Genomic DNA, 22,178 nt, shown 5'->3' with positions numbered 1-22,178 from the left:
TTCAAACAGTTCTAGAATCTTCAGAGTGTTTTCTATCCAATACTACTAATAATATGCATATATTAGCAACTGGGATTGAGGAGCAGGCCGTTTACTCTGGGCACCTTTCATCCAAGCTACTCAATACTGCCCCTGCAGCCATAAGAAGTTTCAATGCATTTGAGCCAATCAGTTGTGTTGTGACAAGGTAGGGGGTATACAGAAGATAGCCCTATTTGTTAAAAGACCAAGTCCATATTATGGCAAGAACGGCTCAAATAAGTAAAGAGAAATGACAGTTCATTACTTTCAGACATGGTCAGTCAATACGGAACATTTCTAACTTTTAATGTTTCTTCAAGTGCAGTCACAAAACCCATCAAGCGCTGTGATGAAACTGGCTCTCATGAGGACCACCACAGGAATGGAAGACCCAGAGTTACCAGCCTTGGAAGTTGCAGCCCAAGTAAATACCTCAAGTTCAAGTAACAGACACATCTCAACATCAACTGTTCAGAGAAGACTGCGTGAATCAGGCCTACATGGTTGAATTGCTGCACAGAAACCACTACTAAAGAACACCAATGGATGGAGCAAGACATGTTGTCCCAGCATATGGTCTCACAAGGGGTCTGAGGATCTCATCTCAGTACCTAATGGCAGTCAGGCTACCTCTGGCGAGCACATGAAGGGCTGTGCGGCCCCCCCCAAAGAAATGCCACCCCTCACCATGACTGACTCACCGCCAAACCGGTCATGCTGGAAGATGTTGCAGGCAGCAGAACGTTATCCGCGGCGTCTCCAGACTCTGTCACATGCTCAGTGTGAACGTGCTTTCATCTGTGATGAGCACAGGGCGCCAGTGGCGAATTTGCCAATCTTGGTGTTCTCTGGCAAATGCCAAACGTCCTGCACGGTATTGGGCTGTAAGCACAACCCCCACCTGTGGACGTTTGAGCAGACACATGCACATTTGTGGCCTGCTGGAGGTCATTTTGTAGGGCTCTGGTAGTGCTCCTTCTGCTCCTCCTTGCACAATGGCGGAGGTAGCGGTCCTGCTGCTGGGTTGTTGCCCTCCTACGGCCTCCTCCACGTCTCCTGATGTACTGGCCTGTCTCCTGGTAGCGCCTCCATGCTCTGGACACTACAATGACAGACACAGCAAACCTTCCTGCCACAGCTCGCATTGATGTTCCATCCTGGATGAGCTGCACTACCTGAGCCACTTCTGTGGGTTGTAGACTCCGTCTCATGCTACCACTAGAGTGAAAGCACCGCCAGCATTCAAAAGTGACCAAAACATCAGCCAGGAAGCATAGGAACTGAGAAGTGGTCTGTGGTTACCACCTGCAGAACCACTCCTTTATTGGGGGTGTCTTGCTAATTGCCTTTAATTTCCACCTGTTGTCTATTCCATTTGCACAACAGCATGTGAAATTTATTGTCAATCGGTGTTGCTTCCTAAGTGGACAGTTTGAGTTCACAGAAGTGAGATTGACTTGGAGTTACATTGTGTTGTTTAAGTGTTCACTTTATTTTTTTGAGCAGTGTATTTTGATTTGTTTAACACTTTTTTTTGTTGGTTGGTACATCATTCCATATGTGTTATTTCATAGTTTTGATGTCGTCGCTATTATTCTACAATGTAGAAAATAGTAAAATAAAGAAAAACGCTTGAATGAGTAGGTGTTCTGCAACTTTTGACCAGTAATGTACATAAGTGTCAAAATGCATTACTCAATTAAAACCACAATATGTTACTTTTATTCCAGAAATTACTGGAAGGTCAGTAGGAATGACTGGGAATGAAAGTTACATATTGCTGCTTTTAATTACATTTGTGCATAAGTGAAGATTTTTTTGTTTTTCATTTTGCAAGTCTCGTTCAAATTTGATCAACTTATCCACTCTGATCAAGTTATAATGCAGTTTAATAATTAAACATTGCATAAAACGTGAGAGCCAGTAATGGCATGCAGTGGTTGAATACCAGGACATCGATTGCGAGGAGAGAATCCGACTGCAATACCAGCTGACTGCATCCATTGAGGACCAGTGAGCCAACAAAGGTAAGCAGATTATGCCATTAAACTACTCCGTTATTAATTTAGCCTAATGGATCTACAGATGGTTTTGTAAAGATGTTTGAAACTTGAATAGGAAAATGCCGTTTTAAATTGTTTATTACATTGGTATAAAAAAAAAAATGGCCACCATACTTCATAAATTGTTTTTCCAACTTGATGCCTGGAAATTAATAAATCCGAGCTGTACATTGATTTGAATGTTTTTTGAGTGTTTTTTTGCATTTCTAGAGTGATCTAAGGCGGTTATGATCTTCTCATTTACAGACAATGGACATGATGAGCAAAAGGTTAGTTCACAAGAAGCTATAAAATACAACCTTTGCCTCAGGTACAATAATGCCTTCAGAAAAGTATTCTTGTACCACCGCAGAGCATGTAAAAATGCTGCTGCGTTTCACTCATCATTATCGACAACAACGAATAGCCCCAAGCTAAAAGGAAAAAGGGTTCATTGAGTCAATCATTACAATATTGGTAACTCATTTCAGCTTTTGCCATACTGTTGTCTTTGTGTACAATATAAATAATATTAATAGATCAAAGCCTTTTTTCACCGTTTTAACAAACTACTGCCATGAGCATGTATTCTGTGGAAAAGCCTTTCTTTACCGTTTCAAATGTACCACTGTTTAACATCTACCATTTTAACAAAACATTTATTTACAAATGACAGGTTACTAATACTTGCCCGGTTACAGTATGCTTTTGTTTGGGTTTTTAATTATAGTCTTCTTTACTTGATGTGCAATTATAAGGACACAATAGTATTATTACGGTCCAATCAGTGTTTTTAAGGACTCTTTCATATAAATGTAGTACCCTCCTGCTTTTATGAGAATTGAAAGTATTATATTTCTCAAACTTACTACTGCAACTGGTACCTGTTGGGCAAGTACCAGAATTAAGTTGGAAGCTGGGATTGTTATTCATTTTCATAGGCTTCCAAACGCTTTAGGGTCTTATTCCGGTCTTATTTGTGAAAACACACACAAATCACCCACCATTTACAAAATACAGAATATCTGGAGAATTAGAAATAAATTCACTGGCTAAATGTAGGCCTAGTTGCATGGCATTTTTCTTTTCTGTACCTTCATGGTCTCCATGTAGCATCTCATCTGACATCACAATATTAATTCCTCGTCAGACATATTTACAATGTGAAAACGGTGTAGTTCGCTGCTTAATACAATAAAGCCATAAACTGTTCCTTGAATGAGTCACATGTGGTTTTTATTATGGAAGAATTCAAAGTCTACACGGTTTGGTGCTGTGTAACCATTGCATTGATTCTCGTTTGACTGTGATTAAAGTTTGAGAGCATTGTTGAGGTGCTCCGAGGCAATCATTTGAATGACTCACAATGTGTACCGCACGTGTGTTTTTAATGAGCAATACTATGTGGTTTTCACCCATATGAAACAGGTCAGAGGACCCCAGATGTCTAGTATGATAGTATAGTTAACCAAATTTCTCTTTGACACAAGTTAAATACTAACTTGCTAAAGCTTTGAAGCTACTTGTGCTTTTTCCCCCCAAGTTTTACGTCCCACTTTTCATACATTTGAAACTAAATGCATCATAAGGTCTTATGAATCTTACGTTTACTTGTTCTTTTACAGGCATGCACTGTTGAACAGAAGAGTTTAAGTGGCAAAGAGAAGCATTTAAATGAGGAAAAGAAGAGTTTAAGTGATAATGAAGAGAGGCCTTTATGTGCAGCAGATAATCCTCACCGCAGAGGAAATCCTCACCGTGAGAGGAGTCCTCTATACAAAGGGCATCATTTACACAAGCAAGAGAATCCTTCACACGATGAAGAGAATCCTTCACGCAATGAAGAGAATACTTCATGTGATGTGGTGAAGACTTTATGTGACATGGAGAGAGCTTTATGTGACATAAAGAATTGTGCTGAAGAGAGCAGTTCAAGTGACGACGAGAACAGTTCAGGTGATGAGGTAGAAGGACAAAGACTGGATTCAAATGTCCCAAGTGGGTCAGATCCTCTTCCATCTAAAGCAGAAAGCTCCTGCGATAATAATGAATCGGAGCAGTCCCTTCAAAAAACCTCACAAACTAAAAAACCTTGCAGCAAAAAATGTGTGCCACGGAAAGGTACGAGGTCAAACTTACGTTCTAGCACAAAAATGACAGTCAGCACATGTAGTATGACAGATGACGGTAAAAGAAAATGGGACAAAAAGTACTTCTGCCTGTATTGCAATGAACCACACCACAAAATTGCAAGACATTTAGAAAGGATGCACGCAGAAGAAGCAGCTGTCGCTCATGCTATCAGCTTCCCCAAACTCTCCAAAATCAGGTCTCTCTTGCTTGACCAACTCCGTAACAAAGGCAACTATCTACACAACTTGGAAGTTCTTCAAAGTGGAGATGGAGAAATTGTCACAAAGAAAAGACCCTCTTACAATGGTGTTTCTGTGCGTGACTACCTGCCCTGCCAATACTGCTTAGCTTTTTTCAACAAAATAGATTTATGGAAGCATGAGGGCTCATGTAAAGCCAGAAAAGGACCAGATGAAAAGAGGGGAGGAAAAAGAGTGCGGGTCCAGGCTGCGTCCTCTCGACTTCTTCCACTGCCTGTCTACTCTACTGGAGGGTGTGAAGAAATAATACACAATATGAATCAAGATGACATTCAATGCCACATCAAAAATGATCCCCTGATATGTAAATATGGCAATGCATTATCTGCAAAGCATGGCCATGCCAAGTCACAGTTTACTTATATTAGTTCAAAAATGAGGGAATTGGCTAGATTTGTACTTACTGTAAATGAGATGGACTGTGGTGTCCAATATCTGCATGAGGTATGTGTACCATCCAAATTTAAATTGGCCGTTCATGCTGCCAGGAAAATGAGTGGTCATGACCCTACCTCTGACAGGTACAAGACCCCATCTCTTGCGTTAAAGATTGGCTATTCCTTGAAAAGAGCTACTGAAATAGCTTTTGGGGAGAGTCGTATGACAGAGGACCGTGAGGCAGAGGCACAAGCCAAAAGGTTCATTGAGCTGCTTGAAAACAATTGGAATAACTGTTTTTCCGGTCTGTCCCTGAGTGATGTCCCTCAGTGTGATGAAGTTGATGTGACTTCACTAACTGAGGATTTGATTAAACTTCAGAAGTTTCTCAAGGTTGCAGAGGACACAGCAAAGAGAGAATTGCTCGAGAGCCCCACCAACGCTGTCTGGAAAAAGCTCAATGAAACTCTTCTTGCCGAAATAGCTCTCTTCAACAGAAAAAGGACAGGAGAGGTTGCGAAAATGCTGTTGGAAACATACACAAACAGAAAGAAATCTCCAGCTAGTGCAGACATTTTCAATAGCCTCTCAAGGCTGGAACAGGAGCTTGGGGACGACAAATTAACCAGGGTGGAAATAGAAGGCAAAAATGGTAGAACAATGCCGGTCCTACTAACGGCGAGGATGATCTCATCTCTTGAGATCCTAATTGCAAACCGAGACAAAGTTGGTGTGTCAAAGGACAACCCTTATGTCTTTGCAAGGAGCCCCGATGCAGCAAGCTACGTCAGAGGGTCCGACTGTTTGAGGAAATTTGGACGTGCGTGTAATGCAAAGAATCCTGAAAGTCTGATCCATGCTACAGTGAGGAAAGAGGTTGCTATCCATTGCCAAATTCTGAACTTAAATGAAAGTGAATTGGATCAGGTGGCAAAATTATTGGGACATGACACCCAGGTCCACAAAGAGTACTACAGACTGTCTGAAAACGCAGCACATCTAGCAGAAATCAGCAAATTGCTGCTTGCAATGGATCAGGTTCCAGTGGTAATTCCAGGACCATCTGAGGAAAGGATTGTTTCACCTACATATGGTGAGTATCTGTTGCTTTGGAGAGTATTTGGAGAACATTTTCATTTTGTTTCAAGGGTTAAATGTTCAGTCAAAAAATCACAATTAAAGATGTTGGGTGCCATTTTCCATTTTTGCTAGATCTACATTTTTTGAGAAGCTTGCAACTTATTACTCTATAGTATTTGCTCTGTTCCTCTAAACAATATATAATAATGGCACATTCATGAATCCTTTTCTTCTGTATGTATTAATTTCATAGGGACATATCCAGCAGGGACAGATTCTGCAAGGACATATCCTTCTGGCACATATCCCACTGGGTCATCATATCCTACAGGGACATATTCAGCGAAGTCATATACTATTGGTTTACAGCCTATAAGGTCATATCATGCTGGGACATATCCTTCGAAGTCATATCCTTCAGGATCACATTCTCCGAGGTCATGTTCTGCAGGGACAGATTCTGCGAGGGCATATCCTACCGGGATAAATCCTGCAAGTTCATATCCTACTGTGACACATCCTGCAGAGACCTATCGAGTAGCTTCATATGCTTCAGGGACATACCTAGCAGAGACGCATGATGCAAGGTCATGTACTGAAAAAACACAACTTGCAAATGCATGTCCTGCAAGTCCTTATGACCTCTCATCTCCTGCTAGATCATTTTCTTCAGGGATGAATCCTGTGAGGTCATATCCTGCTGGAACATATGCTGCGCAGACACTTCCAGCTCAAACACTTCCAGCACGTACAGTTATTATACCAACACTTCATGCGCAGACACTTCCTGCCCAGACGCTTCCAACACAGACACTTCCTGTCGGGGCAGTGCCTGCGGGTGCAGTTCCTGTGGGGACAGGTTCTGTGGGGACAGGTAAGTTGGGCACAGTGTGGAAACAGAGGATGTGGAGTGATGCAGCTAAGGCTGCGGTGAACCGTCAGATGGGACACTTTATCTCAATGATGGAGGTTCCAGGTAAACGGGACTGTGAAGTTTGCCTGCACAATGAACCAGCTCTAAGAGACAGGACATGGAGGGACATCAAAAACTATGTGCACAACACAGTAAAATCTATAAAACGAAAGAATGGCCTTACAAGAGCGGACCCCACAAAACAGACAAAGAAAGGATTGGCAAAGAAACAAAAAGAAACAATAGAGGCTAAGAGTGCTAAGGACTGGGTTGGTGGAACAATGACAGTACCTGAACAGGGTCAAGAGGCAGGTCCTGTGGCAACACCAAGGAAACCAAAGATATGGAGTAATGAGGCTCAGGCTGCGGTCAGGCGGCAGCTAGGAGACTTCACTAAACTGATGAAGATTCCAGGTAAAAAGGAATGTGATGCATGTCTTGCAGCTGAACCAGCTCTGCAAGGCAGGACATGGAAAGATGTAAAAAACTATGTGCATAACACATTAAAGACTATGTGCAGGAGGCATAGTTCAGGCAAACAAAACATGGACCATGAGAAACCAAGTCCATATACACAGAATCCAGGGGTGCAACAGAATCCAGGGGTGCATCAGAAATCAGGGGTGCCGTTGGGACTTCCAGAAGAGCCTCCTGTTTATCTGTCCTTGTGATTACCTTGAACTAGAACCTCCCAGGGTTCAAGGTAAGCAAGGATGGAGAAAGGAGAAAATGATTGCTTTTGATTTAATCTGACCATCCTGGCTCACTGATCTCACTTCATGACATAAAGCAAGAATTAAGTAGAATTTGAACCATACCACTACCTACTTTATTAATTGAAGTATCTGTAGCAACTACATAGTGACATTATGCATGAACTTGTTCAGTCGATAAGGGAATTTTCAGAACTTCTTTTGAATTGTAAAATGTCCTTGGCACAGTGTATCATGTGGCGCCAAAACTCAAAGTCCTTTGGTAAAGGTCCACATTTGCAACCATGGCGAGAGGAAGCAAGTAAAGATGGACTCGAACTAAAAAAAGTATATTTAACAATTCCAATGATCCTTTTATATAAAATCTGTCAAACTGAATCTCCTGGGTCAGCAACAGCAACAAGACTCATGGACGCACTTTCGGAATCCAAACTTACCCCATGTTTCTGTAAGACCCATGTTGCATAAAAATGCCCAAGATAACTGACAGAAATATATGCTCCACATGCATAGATAACATGTACCAAGTACAGTGAATGTTTTGTTTTCTTCATAGAGGGAAAAAGTAGTGCAAACCTAGACAGTTAATCTGATGACCATACTTTTTTGATCACATTACTGTTATCCGTTACTTTCATCAAATGGATCTGGATCCAGATGTATAAAATCTTTTATGTGTATTCTTGCCTGTACCGTTGTATGTGTAGCTAATGTATATGTGTAGGTTGGGTTTTGAGTTAAAGCAACTGACCAGCATACCTGGGAATTTAGCAGGTTATTTTTAATAGATGTGCGGTATGAACGGGTTTCATGGCTCCAGACTGACCATTTAGTTGCATTTTGCAACCATTTGACTTGGCTGTGCAAGAAAAAAAACATGATCTCATCGGTGCGAGCTGCACATTTTACATTGTCACCTCACTCAAACCTTCCTATTTTTGGGGGCAGCTAAAACCATGATTTGGTCAAACCGTAAAGAGCAATATCCTCATGAACGTCTGTCCCTCTGCCTATTTCACTGGGGACTGCTGATGTGATGAGCAAACCGCTCTCCTCTCTGGGAGAAAAAGATTGTTTCTCATTGTATAACATTTCAAAATGCAATTGCGATAAAAACACAGCATTGGAAGAAACTACCGTAGTCCCTGTCTGTAGGTATCATTTTTATTTCTCAATATTTAGCTCTGGAGCAACTATTTTACAAACAAGCGATTTGATATGGCTTTGCACAAAATGAACATTGGTTATTGAGCTGTTTTATTTTATTTAACCTTTATTTAACTGGGCAAGTCAGTTAATAAAGAACAAATTCTTATTTACAATGACGACCTACCCCGGACGCCGCTGGGCCAATTGTGCGCCTCCCAATGGACTCTCAATCACGGCCGGAAGTGATACAGCCTGGATTCGAACCAGGGTGTCTGTAGTGACACCTCTAGCACTGAGATGCAGTGCCTTAGACCGCTGTGCCACTCGGGAGCCCAGTATTCAGACACCATGACTTTTTCCCCCATTTTGTTACGTTACAACCTTTTTCTAAAGTGGATGAAATGAAACATTTTCCTTATAAATCTACGTACAATAACCCATAATGACAAAGCAAAAACTGTTTTTTAGAAATGTTTTTAAATGGAAGGGAAACAAACAGGAATACCTTATTTGCGTAACTCGAAATTGAGCTCAGGTGCATCCTGTTTCCATTGATCATCCTTGATGTTTCTACAACTTTATTGGAGTCCACCTGTGGTAAATTCAATTGATTGGACATGTTTTGGAAAGGCGCACACCTGTCTATATAAGGTCCTACAGTTGAAAGTTCATGTTGGAGTGTTGCCTTTTCAAATCGTGTTCTTGGGGACCTTCAATGCTGCAGACATTTTTTCGGTACCCTTCCCCAGATCTGTGCCCCGACACAATCCTATCTCGGAGCTCTAGAGACAATTCCTTCGGCCTCTTGGTTTTTGCTCTGACATGCACTGTCAACTGTTGAAGAAACATCTTGAGGATGATCAATGGAAACAGGATGCACCTGTGCTCAATTTCGTCTCATAGCAAAGGGTCTGAATACTTACGTAAATAAGGTATTTCTGTTTTTTATTTTTAATACATTTTACTAACATTTCTAAAAATCTGTTTCCACAATTTTCACTATGGAGTATTGTGTATCGCTGAGTTTTTTTTTAAAATCCATTTTAAAATAAGGCTGTAACGTAACAAAATATGGAAAAAGTCAAGGGCCCTGAGTACTTTCCAAATGGACTGTATATCTTGCATAGCATCTCTGTAGTCTATTACACGTCTTAATAAAACACTATGACTGACTTTATAAAATGCATTTTTTGGGGGGGGGTGAGACCAAATTATGGGCTTGTGCCACCAACTGAAAAAGTTGACAAATGTTAGTCTGGAGCCCGGGGTTTACGTACTACATTTGTGCCCAGCTAAGAGTATGGTTTGAGCTGCTTAAAATCCACCAAATACATTACGAATGTTTCTTTGGCTGTTCTTGAATTAGTATCTTCAGATGAAGACCCAGACCACCAGCTCATTTTGAAAATGTTTAAGTATTATAAATGAGTTATAAATACATGGCACATACACTATCCACATTCAATTGCTTTTGAAGCATGGTTGAGTTTATCATGGATATTTTACTCGTCATTAACGTTAGTTAGTATTCCTAGCTACCGATATGTATCAGTAGTTATTTTTATATGTACTGAACAAAGATATAAATGCAACAATTTCAAATATTTCTCAGTTATAGTTCATAAAAGGAAATCATTCTATTGAAGTAAATTAATTTGGCCCTTATCTATGGATTTCACATGACTGGGAATACAGATCTGCATCTGTTGCTCACAGATACTTTAATGAAAAGTAGGGGCGTGGATCAGAAAACCAGTCAGTATATGGTTTGACCACCATGTGCCTCATGCAGCGTGACACATCTCCTTCCCTACAGTTGATCAGGCTGTTGATTATGGTCTGTGGAATGTGTCCCACTCCTCTTCAATGACTGTACGAAGTTGCTGTATATTGGCGGGAATTGGAACACGCTGTCGTACACACGTCAATCCAGAGCATCCCAAACAGGCTCAATTGGAGACATGTCTGAGTATGCAGGCCATGGAGGAACTGGGACATTTTTAGCTTCCAGGAATTGTGTACAGAACCTTGCGACATGGGGCCGTTCATTATCATGCTGAGACCTGAGCTAATGGCAGCGGATGAATGGCACGCCAATGTGCCTCAGGATCTCGTCAGGATCTTCACAACATTGACATCAGCAAACCGCTCGCGAACACGACGCCATACACGTTGTTTGCGGTTGTTAGGCCGGTTTGATGTACTGTCAAATTCTCTAAAATGACAATGGATTTGGCTTATGGTAGAGAAATGTATTTTTAATTATCTGTCAACCGCTCTGGTGGACATTCCTGCAGTCAACATACCAATTGCACGCTCCCTCAAAACTTAATCTGTGACATTGTGTTGTGAAACAAAACTCTACATTTTAGTGGCCTTTTATTGTCCCCAGCACAAGGTGCACCCGTGTAATGATCATGCTATTTAATCATATTCTTGATGTGCCACACCTGTCAGCTGCATGGATTATCATGGCAAAAGAGAAATGCTCACTAACAGGGATTTAATCAAATTGGTGCACAATATTGGAGAGAAATAAGCTTTTTGAGCATATTGAACATTTCAGGGTTCTTTTATTTCCGCTCATGAAACATGGGACCAACAACTTCATGTTTATATTTTTGTTCAGTTTATATTTTTTCCAAGGATTGAGTTTTATCAGTAATTTCAATCTTCCTTGTTTTTGTTTATATTTGCATCTAGATGTTATTTATTTTCTTTACTAAGCCAGATTCCCCCAGCTGCATGACACAGTGAGCCATCTCAGTCCTGGTGAGTTGCTTTGGTGAAAAGACACTGTTGATGAGGCTTGCCAGGTGGTCAGAGTTTGCGCTTGAGGACCATTTGAAAGGTTCTGAAAGGGGAAAAAATCTGTGCACCAGGCAAGGTCAGTGACGTGTCCTAGCAAAGGGCCCAGTTATGACTGCATCCAGATTGTCCACCCTTCTCCCAAAGTGACTGGAAGTGTGCAAATAAAGTCTTTGAAAGAAGTGTGGAGAATCCGGATGCAGCTTGAGTGATGGCTAATTGGTTTGGCAAGGACGGGTAGACTTTTCAATGGCCATCCCTTTTTGTGGAGGCTCTAACATGGTTCCTAAACCAAAGTCTTGTTTACAGTCACTAGTAACTTTACTGTAATGTTCACTAAAGTTAGTTGACTTTTCATCCAATTTGAGGCAGTTTTCGGTTCTCCAATCCACTCAGTTACAATTGATAAGTAACTGAAATGTACTTTGTGGATTGGAAACGGTTCATTCATTCTGCATGTGGAATTGGTTTCAGAGAATCACACAACCTATTCCTCTTGTACTAAATTTGATGTGGTTTATTAGGCTTTAGCTGTCCATCTACTTGTTTTATTACTTCTTGTCAAACGATAAACCTTTCAACATTTTATATTAATGTTGCTATTATTCACTACTGTCTTAACCATATTGATTTCACAGCAGTTTTATGTTCCTCAACACTAATTTAAACAGACTAAGTTGTATAGGGTTTGATAGCTGTAGCTTCTCTTATTTAATCCACTTGACTACTATTATTATTATATTATTTCATTACTATTGAAAGTGCTTCTAATTGGACCAAGGTTCATGGAAGAATCATGTAAATAAATGGCTTAGTTTAGTTATCAGTCCATGTTATAACTGAAACAGCTCTGTTAGGTGTTAACTGAAAAATAATCAGGGGTTTCAACCACACCCCACTATTTACTGTCTAAAGATGTTTAAATTGTTTTTTTTCACCAACATGTATTTGTTATCAAGCTGCCTTTCGTTACCCCCTGGTGTTCATTGTGTGTAATCTAAGATACTATATTTGCTTGGTTAATAAATTGTTACTTGACGTAAACTTCTTAAGCTGCAAGACATGTTCTTTCAGTTGTCAGAATATTCGTAGGGTCTACTTGTCCATTAGTCTTCCAACAGGGATTTAGAACTTTACCATTAACAATTATGGAAAACCGCTTTAAGATTTAATGATGTTTTTATGAACTTAAAACCCTTTTGGATGAAAAGACAACACCTAGGTAAGTTGATATGCATAAAGTGGAAGTTAGCTTTCTTTTTAGAACCAAATCTCTTGATTTTTTTATGTAAATGTAATGTTATAGAAGGTTTGACACTTTTATTTTTTATTTTCGAGAGACCTACTCCAACCAACAATTCACTTCCTCATCCTAGTAAAAAAAAAAAATTGGACCCTTCTATAACGTGCTGGCCCCCTCCCCATAGTATTTGCTACCAGAGGCTTTGAAAAGCTTTGGTCCTCAGTAATGAAGGAGTTTGTGTGTCTGTTGCCTCCCACAGGACTCCAGTGGTATGTCCCTGAGTATGTTGGCAGCAGCAGGGGGACAGGATGACATCCTGAGGCTGCTGATAAAGAAGGGGGTGAAGGGGAACGGACGGCAGAAGAACGGCACCACTGCCCTAATGCATGCTGCAGAGAAGGTAACACAGGACAGACTGGTTTAATCCACCTTATTACAAGTACACACATATATTCCCCTTGTTTGTATGTTAAATGTCGGTTCTGCAATGTTTACTAACTTAACCCGCTATCCTTTCATTTATCCTTTCAGAACTTCCTGACCACAGTTGCTATCCTCCTGGAGGCAGGGTCCTACGTCAACGCTCAGACACTGGGAGGAGAGACGGCCCTGATGAAGGTACGGGGGAGGAGAAAAAAATAAGGGGGAAGTGGGGGGAGGTGAAGATAAATGCTGTGTTTTAATTAGAACGCAACATCACCCTTAAAGCACAGAGATGAACCTTGTCAATGACCCCTTTTTGTCAATAGCCTCATCTCTGCTAAAGTTGTGTGACAGACTTGTCGCTATAGTTCATTACCAGTAGCCTTGGTTCTGTAGGCATGCAAGAGGGGTAATGCTGATGTGGTGCGCCTCCTACTGGAGTACGGAGCCGACTGCAACATCCTGTCCAAACACAAGAATACGGCCATGCACTTCGCCAAGGTCAGCAACAACCTACTGGTGTATGAGCTCATCGAGGACCACATCAGCATGTGAGTGTTACTGCAACGTCACACACACTCTCACTCGCTCTTTGTAAACATATATGAATTGGTTTGTATAAAGTATATACAGCTAACTGACTCAATGAAGGAAAGGCCAACATTGTGTCTTAATAGGGCTTTGGTCCACCACAAGCTAGAACAGCTTCAATGCACCTTTGCATAGATTCTACAACTGTCTAAAACAGGGTTAGCAGCAATTGATGGCTTTTGCCCCCCAATAAAAAATGAAAAGACAATAAATAAAAATGTTGTTCGCGAAAATGACAGTGAGAAAAAAAATCCCATTGCAAAATAATGCTAATTAATTAATTAATTTAGTGGAATCAAATTGGCCTGTTAATTTTAATTCGTCATCAAGTACCTTAGTTGTATTGAATAAATATCACAGGCACACAGCATACAGTAACTTTTTTTTTTTGCCGGTATTTCTTCTGCAGCTCCTCAGCTGATTGCTGCTGGAGTAAAACGTGCTTTTCATAGTGCAACAATTGTAAACGCAATTGCGTGTTAAAAACAGTTTTGTTGCGCGATTACAAGGAGCTACTATTTTTTTTGTTCTCAACTGGTTTTTGATTACGTCCTTCCCATTCACAATTCAAGTACAGGCAACAGGTTTGCCACCACTTTACCATGTGAGCTGGAGGCTGTATGCATTTTGAAACCTAAATGTTTTATTTCATATTATGAGACATGTCTTACTTTGCTTCAGTCAGTAACCTATAGGCAAAATCCGACCATGGAAATGTGGAGGCAATTATTTTATAAAGACTTCATAGGCAGCACGCGAGTTTCAAGTTTCGGGAAGGTTACAATTTATCCTACCATTTATACCGTTCTGCGTGTCAGTTGTGATTTTTGTGAAACAGTTTAATTTCAATAATAACATTTTTGTTTCTCAAAATCATTGCCACATGGTTAATCATAAAAATCTGAATTCATATAATAAAAATATTAAATTTAAAAGTCAAATAATGTGAGCTCAGCAGCCTCTGCCATATGGATACATTGATACACCGTGATCCATTGGCGGCTAAAGAAATTAGCGCATGGAACTCATAGCCTATAGGCAAATACAGCAGTAGGACTATGACTTCCACTGCTCTTGCACACAGAGGAATAGTGATTATCGAGGGAAAGATTGTTGTAAAGATTTTTCAAGTTGCTTGCTGTGAGGTACTATAGTTTTTAAAATACCATTCACAATGATGTTAAAAAACACTTTTCTACATTTCAGCGCAGCAGGCCAAGTACTTCTACGCGTGCTCAGGCGCGCGCACTCCCTCAACAGTCATTAATGGTGGGAAACGCTGTCTCAGTTGCCGCTCCAGAATCTCCTATAAGTGTTCAATTGGGTTGAGATGTGGTGACTGAGATGGCCATGGCATATGGTTTACATCATTTTCATTGTTTCCAATCATACCTTGTGGATGGAGGCATTGTCATCCTATGGGGGCATTGCCATGGTAGCCAAAATAATGACCTGCCCAGCATTTTTAGACATGACCCTAAGCATTATGGGATTAACTCAGGAACTGTGTGTGTGTAAGCACCTGCTTTCAATATACTTTGTGTCCCTCATTTTTTTTCAAGTGTTTCTATAATTTTGTCAGTTACCTGTATGTAACGGAGTTAAGATCCTATCCTCACATACTGTTAGCAGCACAGTGACGCTGGTTACACACACAAATACAAATATTTTTTTATTTCTCTCACACATTCTCTCCCTCAATCACACACACACTCAGGTTGTCAAATGTGGCAGAGAACACTATCCGGGCGTACTTTGAGACTCGGCTGGCCCTGCTGGAGCCAGTGTTCCCTTTGGCGTGTCACAGACTGTGTGAGGGTCCAGACTTCTCCCTGGAGTTTGCCTACAAACTATCGCCTCACACACCCGGAGAGGGTAGGATACACGCACAAATGGTGCAAATCCCCTCCACACACTGTCTGGGTAGTGTTTAGGGAAAGCATTTCATCCCAACTAAATGTGTCTCCCCTTCTCCTCCCTCCATCCAGGCTCAGGCATCCTGCTCTTCATCTTCCATGCTAACTTCCTGAGTGAGATCACAGCCAGGCTGTGTGGGCCCTGCAGCGTCCACGCAGTGGTACTCAACGACAAGTTCCAGCTGCCTATTTTCCTGGTGAGTGTCACTCTCGATCAGGAATACTCCAGGTCTAGAGATTTGGAGTAAAGGGCTGGTGTTCTGTTCTACCTGGAAGGTGACTGCGTCAGGTCACTCATCTTTTCCTCTTTCAATTACACCCCACAGGATAGTCACTTCATCTACTCATTCAGCCCAGTGCCAGGCATCAACAAACTCTTCATTCGCCTGGCAGAGTCACCTACAGCCAAGGTACACACACACATACACACACACACCCACCAGCAGAGTAACCTATGGCCATGGTGAGAGGGGCTCTGACAAGTTGTTGATCAATTACATTTTATCAATACATTTGATTGATGGACTCTTTCTCTCCCCAGGTGAAGCTTCTCATCTGTGCATTCCGTGTTCAGCTACAGTGATATGTAGCACCTGCCTAGTTTCAGAGTTCCCAAGCTGTCTGAACCCAAAGCACAGCATGGAAGATTGCGCATGAATCTTGTGTGTGTATGTATGCAATCACAACATGGAGAACAGTTTGAGCCACTCAAGGCTACCTTCAGATAAAGTTGTTGGACATTCAGCATCCACCCAGAGTTTGAGAGACTGTCTCTCTGGCATAGGATTAAAGGACAAGAACAGCATCTCAACCCTATTCAATCATGTCTATTTATGTGTTTGCAATTAATAGTCTAACAGGTGTGTGTGTGTGTGTGTGTGTGTGTGTGTGTGTGTGTGTGTGTGTGTGTGTGTGTGTTTAGAGGGACAATATCCTGATGTTTTGTTTGGGACCTGGGTGCTCTTGATGGCATCGCAGGCAAGGAGTGAATGAAGATACTTTGAACCAAGTTAATGCTTTGCTCAATTATACCATTTTAGACATTTTTATATTTTTTAATAGAATTTTTGTAAATTTTGCCTTTCTGGAGTTGTCTACATTTTATGGTCTGTACATACACATACATGTGGGGTGTCATACATTTGAATTATTATTGTTGATTTAGGCACCTTTACCACTGTCGGAGTGGGTTAAATTCTAGTATGTACAGTACAAGATGCTTCAGATGTTAATTTACTAAAGGTCTAACATGACTCCTTAAGTGTGGAATCCTGTTTCTTGGGATTAAAGGAAACAAATTTTGATGATTTATTTTGTCTAGAATGCATGATTTTAACTACTGGAACAAAATAGACATCCAGATCACTTGTAGTTGAAGTTGTTGCAATGACGATAATGCAGAGCACATCCTGGCTATGCCATGCCATTATAGACGTATGATAAATATAGGATAAACATCTACTGTAATATGAATAGGGATTGCCGTCCTTGTTTTTATAAGATGTTGGAATTAATTTGAGGATTCCTTCTGCCTTAATAGCCACATCATTGAAACAATTTCCCCTTTTTTGTCAACTGCTGTGCAAACTGTGGCAACAAAGTAAAATGGGGTATAATTCACAGAAGGATAAACATGTCGGTAGTTTTCTCTGTAGATTTGTCCATTTTCTTTATGTAATTGAATTACACTACTGGTCTGTCAACATTTTTCTGACATTGTCTTTGTTTGTCTAATGTTGATTACATTCAGTTTTACTTCAAACACTGCCATTTTACAAGAATCTCCATATGAACTCTATAACCCATCCTGGTTACAAGTACCCAAGAACCTTGGCTAACACACACACATCTACTAGTTGGTGTAGTGTCAGTGAGAAGATCAGGAACAGGTTCCAACATTAAATTATGCTGAAGACTAGGCTTAGTTCCAGAAAATAGTCCGATTTTATTTCTGTCTATGGTGTCTACCGGCATGATGTTTTCGCTGACATCTGACACCACGAGTCTGTCTCTATGATAAATTAAATGTACATGTTTTCATATAATATTCATAAATGACTGCAAACAGAATGGGAATGTAAGATGTTGCGAAGTCAGCCAACTACCAGCTGTCAGACAAACGGAACAAGAATGTTCTTTATTTCCTGAATGGCAATGGAAAGCCCCTAACATGAGAACAATTGTTTCTGTTTACCCCACAAAGGGGAAAGCTCATACCATTACAAGTACGCAGTTTGTATATCTGGTTTTCTCAGACCTATGAAATCTCTTCAAGTCCATAATGTATGGTACTAAAGGCATGGAAACAGAAAAGAGTAGTGCCTTAGTAGGGGACATGCTTTTTAGGCACTTTGCTTTTTCCAATATTTCTAGCATTATCCACTCGTGTTGCTGCAGGTATAACATCCTATGTTCTTTAATTGACACAAGCTGTCTTCAAGCAATGAATTGTTGTGTGTTTGGTGGGCGGATGGCTAAGATGGTAAGTGCTATCGGGAATACTTGGGACGTCCCTAACCTTTACCCCCTACCCATTTTACATTTAAACTTCAATGGGGTGGGGATGTCCAAAGGATCCCAGATAGATAGGTTCATGGCCTGAGCCAGTGGAGTCATAGCTCTGCAAATCTTAAAGAGCAACTTCCCATAAAAAAAAAAAACATTTTCATTTAGAAAAGCCCCTATGTGGCATCGATATGAGTCATAAACATTTATTCTACTGTCAAAATTGACTACAAAGTGTAAATATGATAGTTTTGATCTTAGTTTGTCTCGTCCAAAATGGCAGCACAACATAAATTAAGTTTTGGTATGTTTCAATCCTCCCCACAGCTGGCAGCACACAATTACTCATCAATTCGGAGTGCTGCTGCACCCGACCCAGTCGTAATGCCATGGTAAATTTGGGTTAACTATGAATATCCCTTTGGGGCTAGTTAGGGATTGTCTGTATATTACACAATGTACATGGGACAATATGTTAAAATTCCAATCGCTCCAAATTTCAATCACTTAACCTCAAACCAACTATCAATTGTACATGTACAAATATTGAAAGCATTTAATGAGACGAAAAGGTGTGCCACATGCAAATATTGTCTAATTAACCAGGTTTCCATCCAACCTTTTTAAACTTTACAAATGTTGACAAAAATAAATATGTTTGACAATATGTGATCTTTTTGTGTCTGTAAAATTAATTATGTGAGAAATATGCGCAAGTATTTCAAAAGGTGTTTTTATGTGCACTGGGTCATCATGTACAGCCTTTTATCCACAAGTCAATTTGATGGAAATTTTTATGCGAGTAAAATACATCTTGAATAATAAATGTCAGGACAGGCCTGATGGAAACAGCAATTTTGTCGGTAAACTTTCCAAATGTGAGGAAACAAAATACGCTAGATGAGGTGGGATATTTTTGTGTCAGTAAAATGAATTCTATGAGAAACGTCAGTGGTAATGCTTTTAATGTGCAAATATTGATATAATAACCATCATATTGAAGTAAACTTGAGGTCACGTGACGACGTGTGGTCTTCCCCCTACGCCATGTTTTCATTTACGTCATTTAGCAGACGCTCTTATCCAGGAGAAATAAGGGTTAAGTGTCTTGCTCAAGGGCACAGCCAAATTGTTCACCTAGGTGGTTCGGGGTTCAAACAAGAAACCTTTCAGTTATTCTTAACCACTAGGCTACGGCTCAGGAAAGCATGCAGTTTATGATGTTACAGATGAAATAAGTTATGATGAACTTTACAGGGTGGTTAAAGTGCAAGGTGATGAGCTTGATGCTGCTTTCCAATAGATATCTTATTCTGGTGACATGATGATCGATGCTTTGCTACTGTTTGACAAATAAAAATAATCTTTATCTTTGTCCATAATAATCTCATTATGTAGGCTATACCTGCATGGTAGGAGCTACCACCCGAATTAGCTACATTGGTGTCAGAAGTGGGATGGCACCCATGAGAGCATCCAAGAGGCTGGTACACATGAGGGACTTGATATAGAGAAGTGTGGGGACACGCTCTCCCAAAGGGAGACAATGGCGCACTTTCAGAAACGTTTGTACCTAGCCTAGTACATCAAGAGGGTCAAACCACTTGGCGTAACGGTTAAGGTGTTGGCTTGACATTTCAGTAAGATGACATGTAGAAATGTAATGTATAGAGTTGACACAGGATTCTAATGTAACTTGACAGGATTCAAGGACAGAAAATAGTATGTTCTACACCAGGTATTCCCCAGGGGAACACGCAATGCCGTCGGGGGTACGCCAAATCAAATCAAATTTTGATTCACATTTTTATTTTTTGTTATGTTTTATTTGTTCGTTTAAAAAAAAAATGTTTTCACATTTTCAAGCAGTCCATTTATATTTTCCAAACGGGCTATACATTTGGGTGAGGTTTTTTTCTCCCCTGAGTAGCCTTGTTGCACTGCCGAAAATACACTTAAACCATCTAGTGTTCAGAGAAATAACAGCACAATGTCAAAATGTGGTAGCCTTGTAAAACAATGAACATCCAATCACATTAACCATTACACTCTTGCAGGAATTCCACTAACAGTCCGTATGTAGCCAAATGTAGCTGCTGCTCATTCTGTTTGCTTGAAAATGGATAAATGGTTAAAAAAATGAAAGTATAAAAACAACAGATACCATTAATAACGAGGGGCTAGAAGCATCTTATATGGTGAGGCAAGCCCCATACTATTGTGGAGGACTTAATTCTTCCTGCTACCGCGAATATGGCTGGGACAATGCTGGGGGTAAAGGACAAAACATCTATACAGACAATGCCTTCATCAAACAACACGGTTTCACGACGCAGACGTGGCAGGCAAGGCATAGCTCCTGGTATATATCCGTTACGTTTATGGGGGGTCAATTAAGGAAGACATCCTCTTCTGCAACCCACTGGAAACCAGGACAATAAGAGGATATTTTTAAAATACTGGACAGCTTTGTGACATCAAATGGACTTTGGTGGTCAAGATGTGTTGGTATTTGTATTGATGGCACAAAAGCCATGACAGGGAGACATAGTGGAGTGGTAATGTGCGTGCCAACAGCTGCTCCCGACGCCACTTGGATACACTGCAGCATCCACCGAGAGGCTCTTGCTGCCAAGGGAATGCCTGACAACTTGAAAGACGTTTTGGAAAAATGGTTAACTTTGTTAAAGCAAGGCCCCTGAACTCTTGTGTATTTTCTGCACTATGCATTGATATTGGCAGCGACCATGGAACGCTTTTACAACTTACAAAAGAGCGCTTGTTATCAAGGGGCAAAGTATTGACACTTTTTTAAAATTGAGAGACAAGCTTAAAGTTTTCTTTACTGACTTTAATTTTCACTTGTCTGACCACTTGCATGATGACGAGTTTCTCACACGACTGTCCTATCTGGGTGATGTTTTTTCTCGCCTGAATGATCTGAATCTAGGCTTACAGGGACTCTCCGCAACTATATTCAATGTGCAGGACAAAATTGAGGCTATGATTAAGAAGTTGGAGCTCTTCTCTATCTGCATAAACAAGGACAACACATAGGTCTTTCCATCATTGTATGATTTTTTTGTGTGCAAATGAACTCAAGCTTATGGACAATGAATGTCAAATGTGATGGGTGCGCAATTACGCAGGTACTTTCCCGAAACGGATTACACAAACAACTGGATTCCTTATCCCTTTCATGCCCTGCCTCCAGTCCACTTACCGATATCTGAACAAGAGAACCTCATCGAAATTGCAACAAGCGGTTCTGTAAAAATTGAATCTAATCAGAAGCCACTGACAGATTTCTGGATTGGGCTGCGCTCAGAGTATCCTGCCTTGGCAAATCGCGCTGTTAAGACACTGATGCCCTTTGCAACCAGTACCTATGTGAGAGTGGATTCTCGGGCCTCACTAGCATGAAAACTAAATACAGGCACAGACTGTGTGTGAAAAATGATCTTAGACTGAGACACTACCCAACATTGCAGAGTTATGTGCATCCTTTCAAGCATATCCTTCTCATTAACCTGTGGTGAGTTATTCACAATTTTCAATTTTCAATGAACAAATAAGCTTTTATATGTAAGATGGTTAAATAAAGAGCAAAATTATTGTTTATTATTATATCATTATTTGTGCGGTCCTATAAGAGCTCTATGTCACTTCCCACGAGCCAGGTTTTGACAAAAACTCACACTCATTCTTATGTTTAATAAATGTATCGTATAGTGTGTGTGTAGCAGGCTTACAATGATGGCAAAAAACAACATTTGAAGGTGCGCTGACCCTGGTGCTAGAGGGGGTACACAGCTGGAGGTTGAATGTTTGAAGGGGATCTGGACTATAAAAAGTTTGGGAAACACTGTTCTACACAATATATTTATATCTGAATGTCTTGTACCATTTCAATGTCCTGAACACGCTTCTGGATGGTCCTTTATCTCCACTTAATCAATGGAGTGTTCTTTGAGGACGAACAAAGATGGTGCGTTCCTCTGCC

General features: G+C 40.5%; 1 protein-coding gene across 10 annotated transcripts in view; it reads left to right on the top strand.

Moving 5' to 3' along the window:
* Nucleotides 1-22,178, top strand: part of LOC118386262 (M-phase phosphoprotein 8-like) — an 83,835-nt gene that overhangs the window by 17,128 nt on the left and 44,529 nt on the right. For 2 of the 10 annotated variants that reach the window (XM_035773866.2, XM_035773867.2), the window contains exons 8-9: nucleotides 3,689-5,927; nucleotides 6,168-9,552. The exons of 2 other annotated variants lie outside the window; for them this stretch is intronic. In XM_035773866.2, coding sequence (XP_035629759.2) covers nucleotides 3,689-5,927; nucleotides 6,168-7,498 — 3,570 coding nt within the window. In that variant the 3' untranslated portion in view covers nucleotides 7,499-9,552. Of the gene's footprint in view, nucleotides 1-546; nucleotides 2,354-3,688; nucleotides 5,928-6,167; nucleotides 9,553-12,999; nucleotides 13,141-13,271; nucleotides 13,359-13,559; nucleotides 13,715-15,471; nucleotides 15,630-15,742; nucleotides 15,868-15,996; nucleotides 16,081-16,211; nucleotides 18,848-22,178 lie in introns of those variants that run through there. 6 more of the 10 variants (XM_052522369.1, XM_052522371.1, XM_035773869.2 and 3 more) reach the window with 5 other exon arrangements.

The sequence above is a fragment of the Oncorhynchus keta genome, chromosome 7 (assembly GCF_023373465.1).
Source record: "Oncorhynchus keta strain PuntledgeMale-10-30-2019 chromosome 7, Oket_V2, whole genome shotgun sequence".
Lineage (NCBI taxonomy): Eukaryota > Metazoa > Chordata > Actinopteri > Salmoniformes > Salmonidae > Oncorhynchus > Oncorhynchus keta.
The sequence above is the reverse complement of the archived record's forward strand: the minus strand, read 5'-3'. Positions and strand labels throughout refer to the sequence as shown.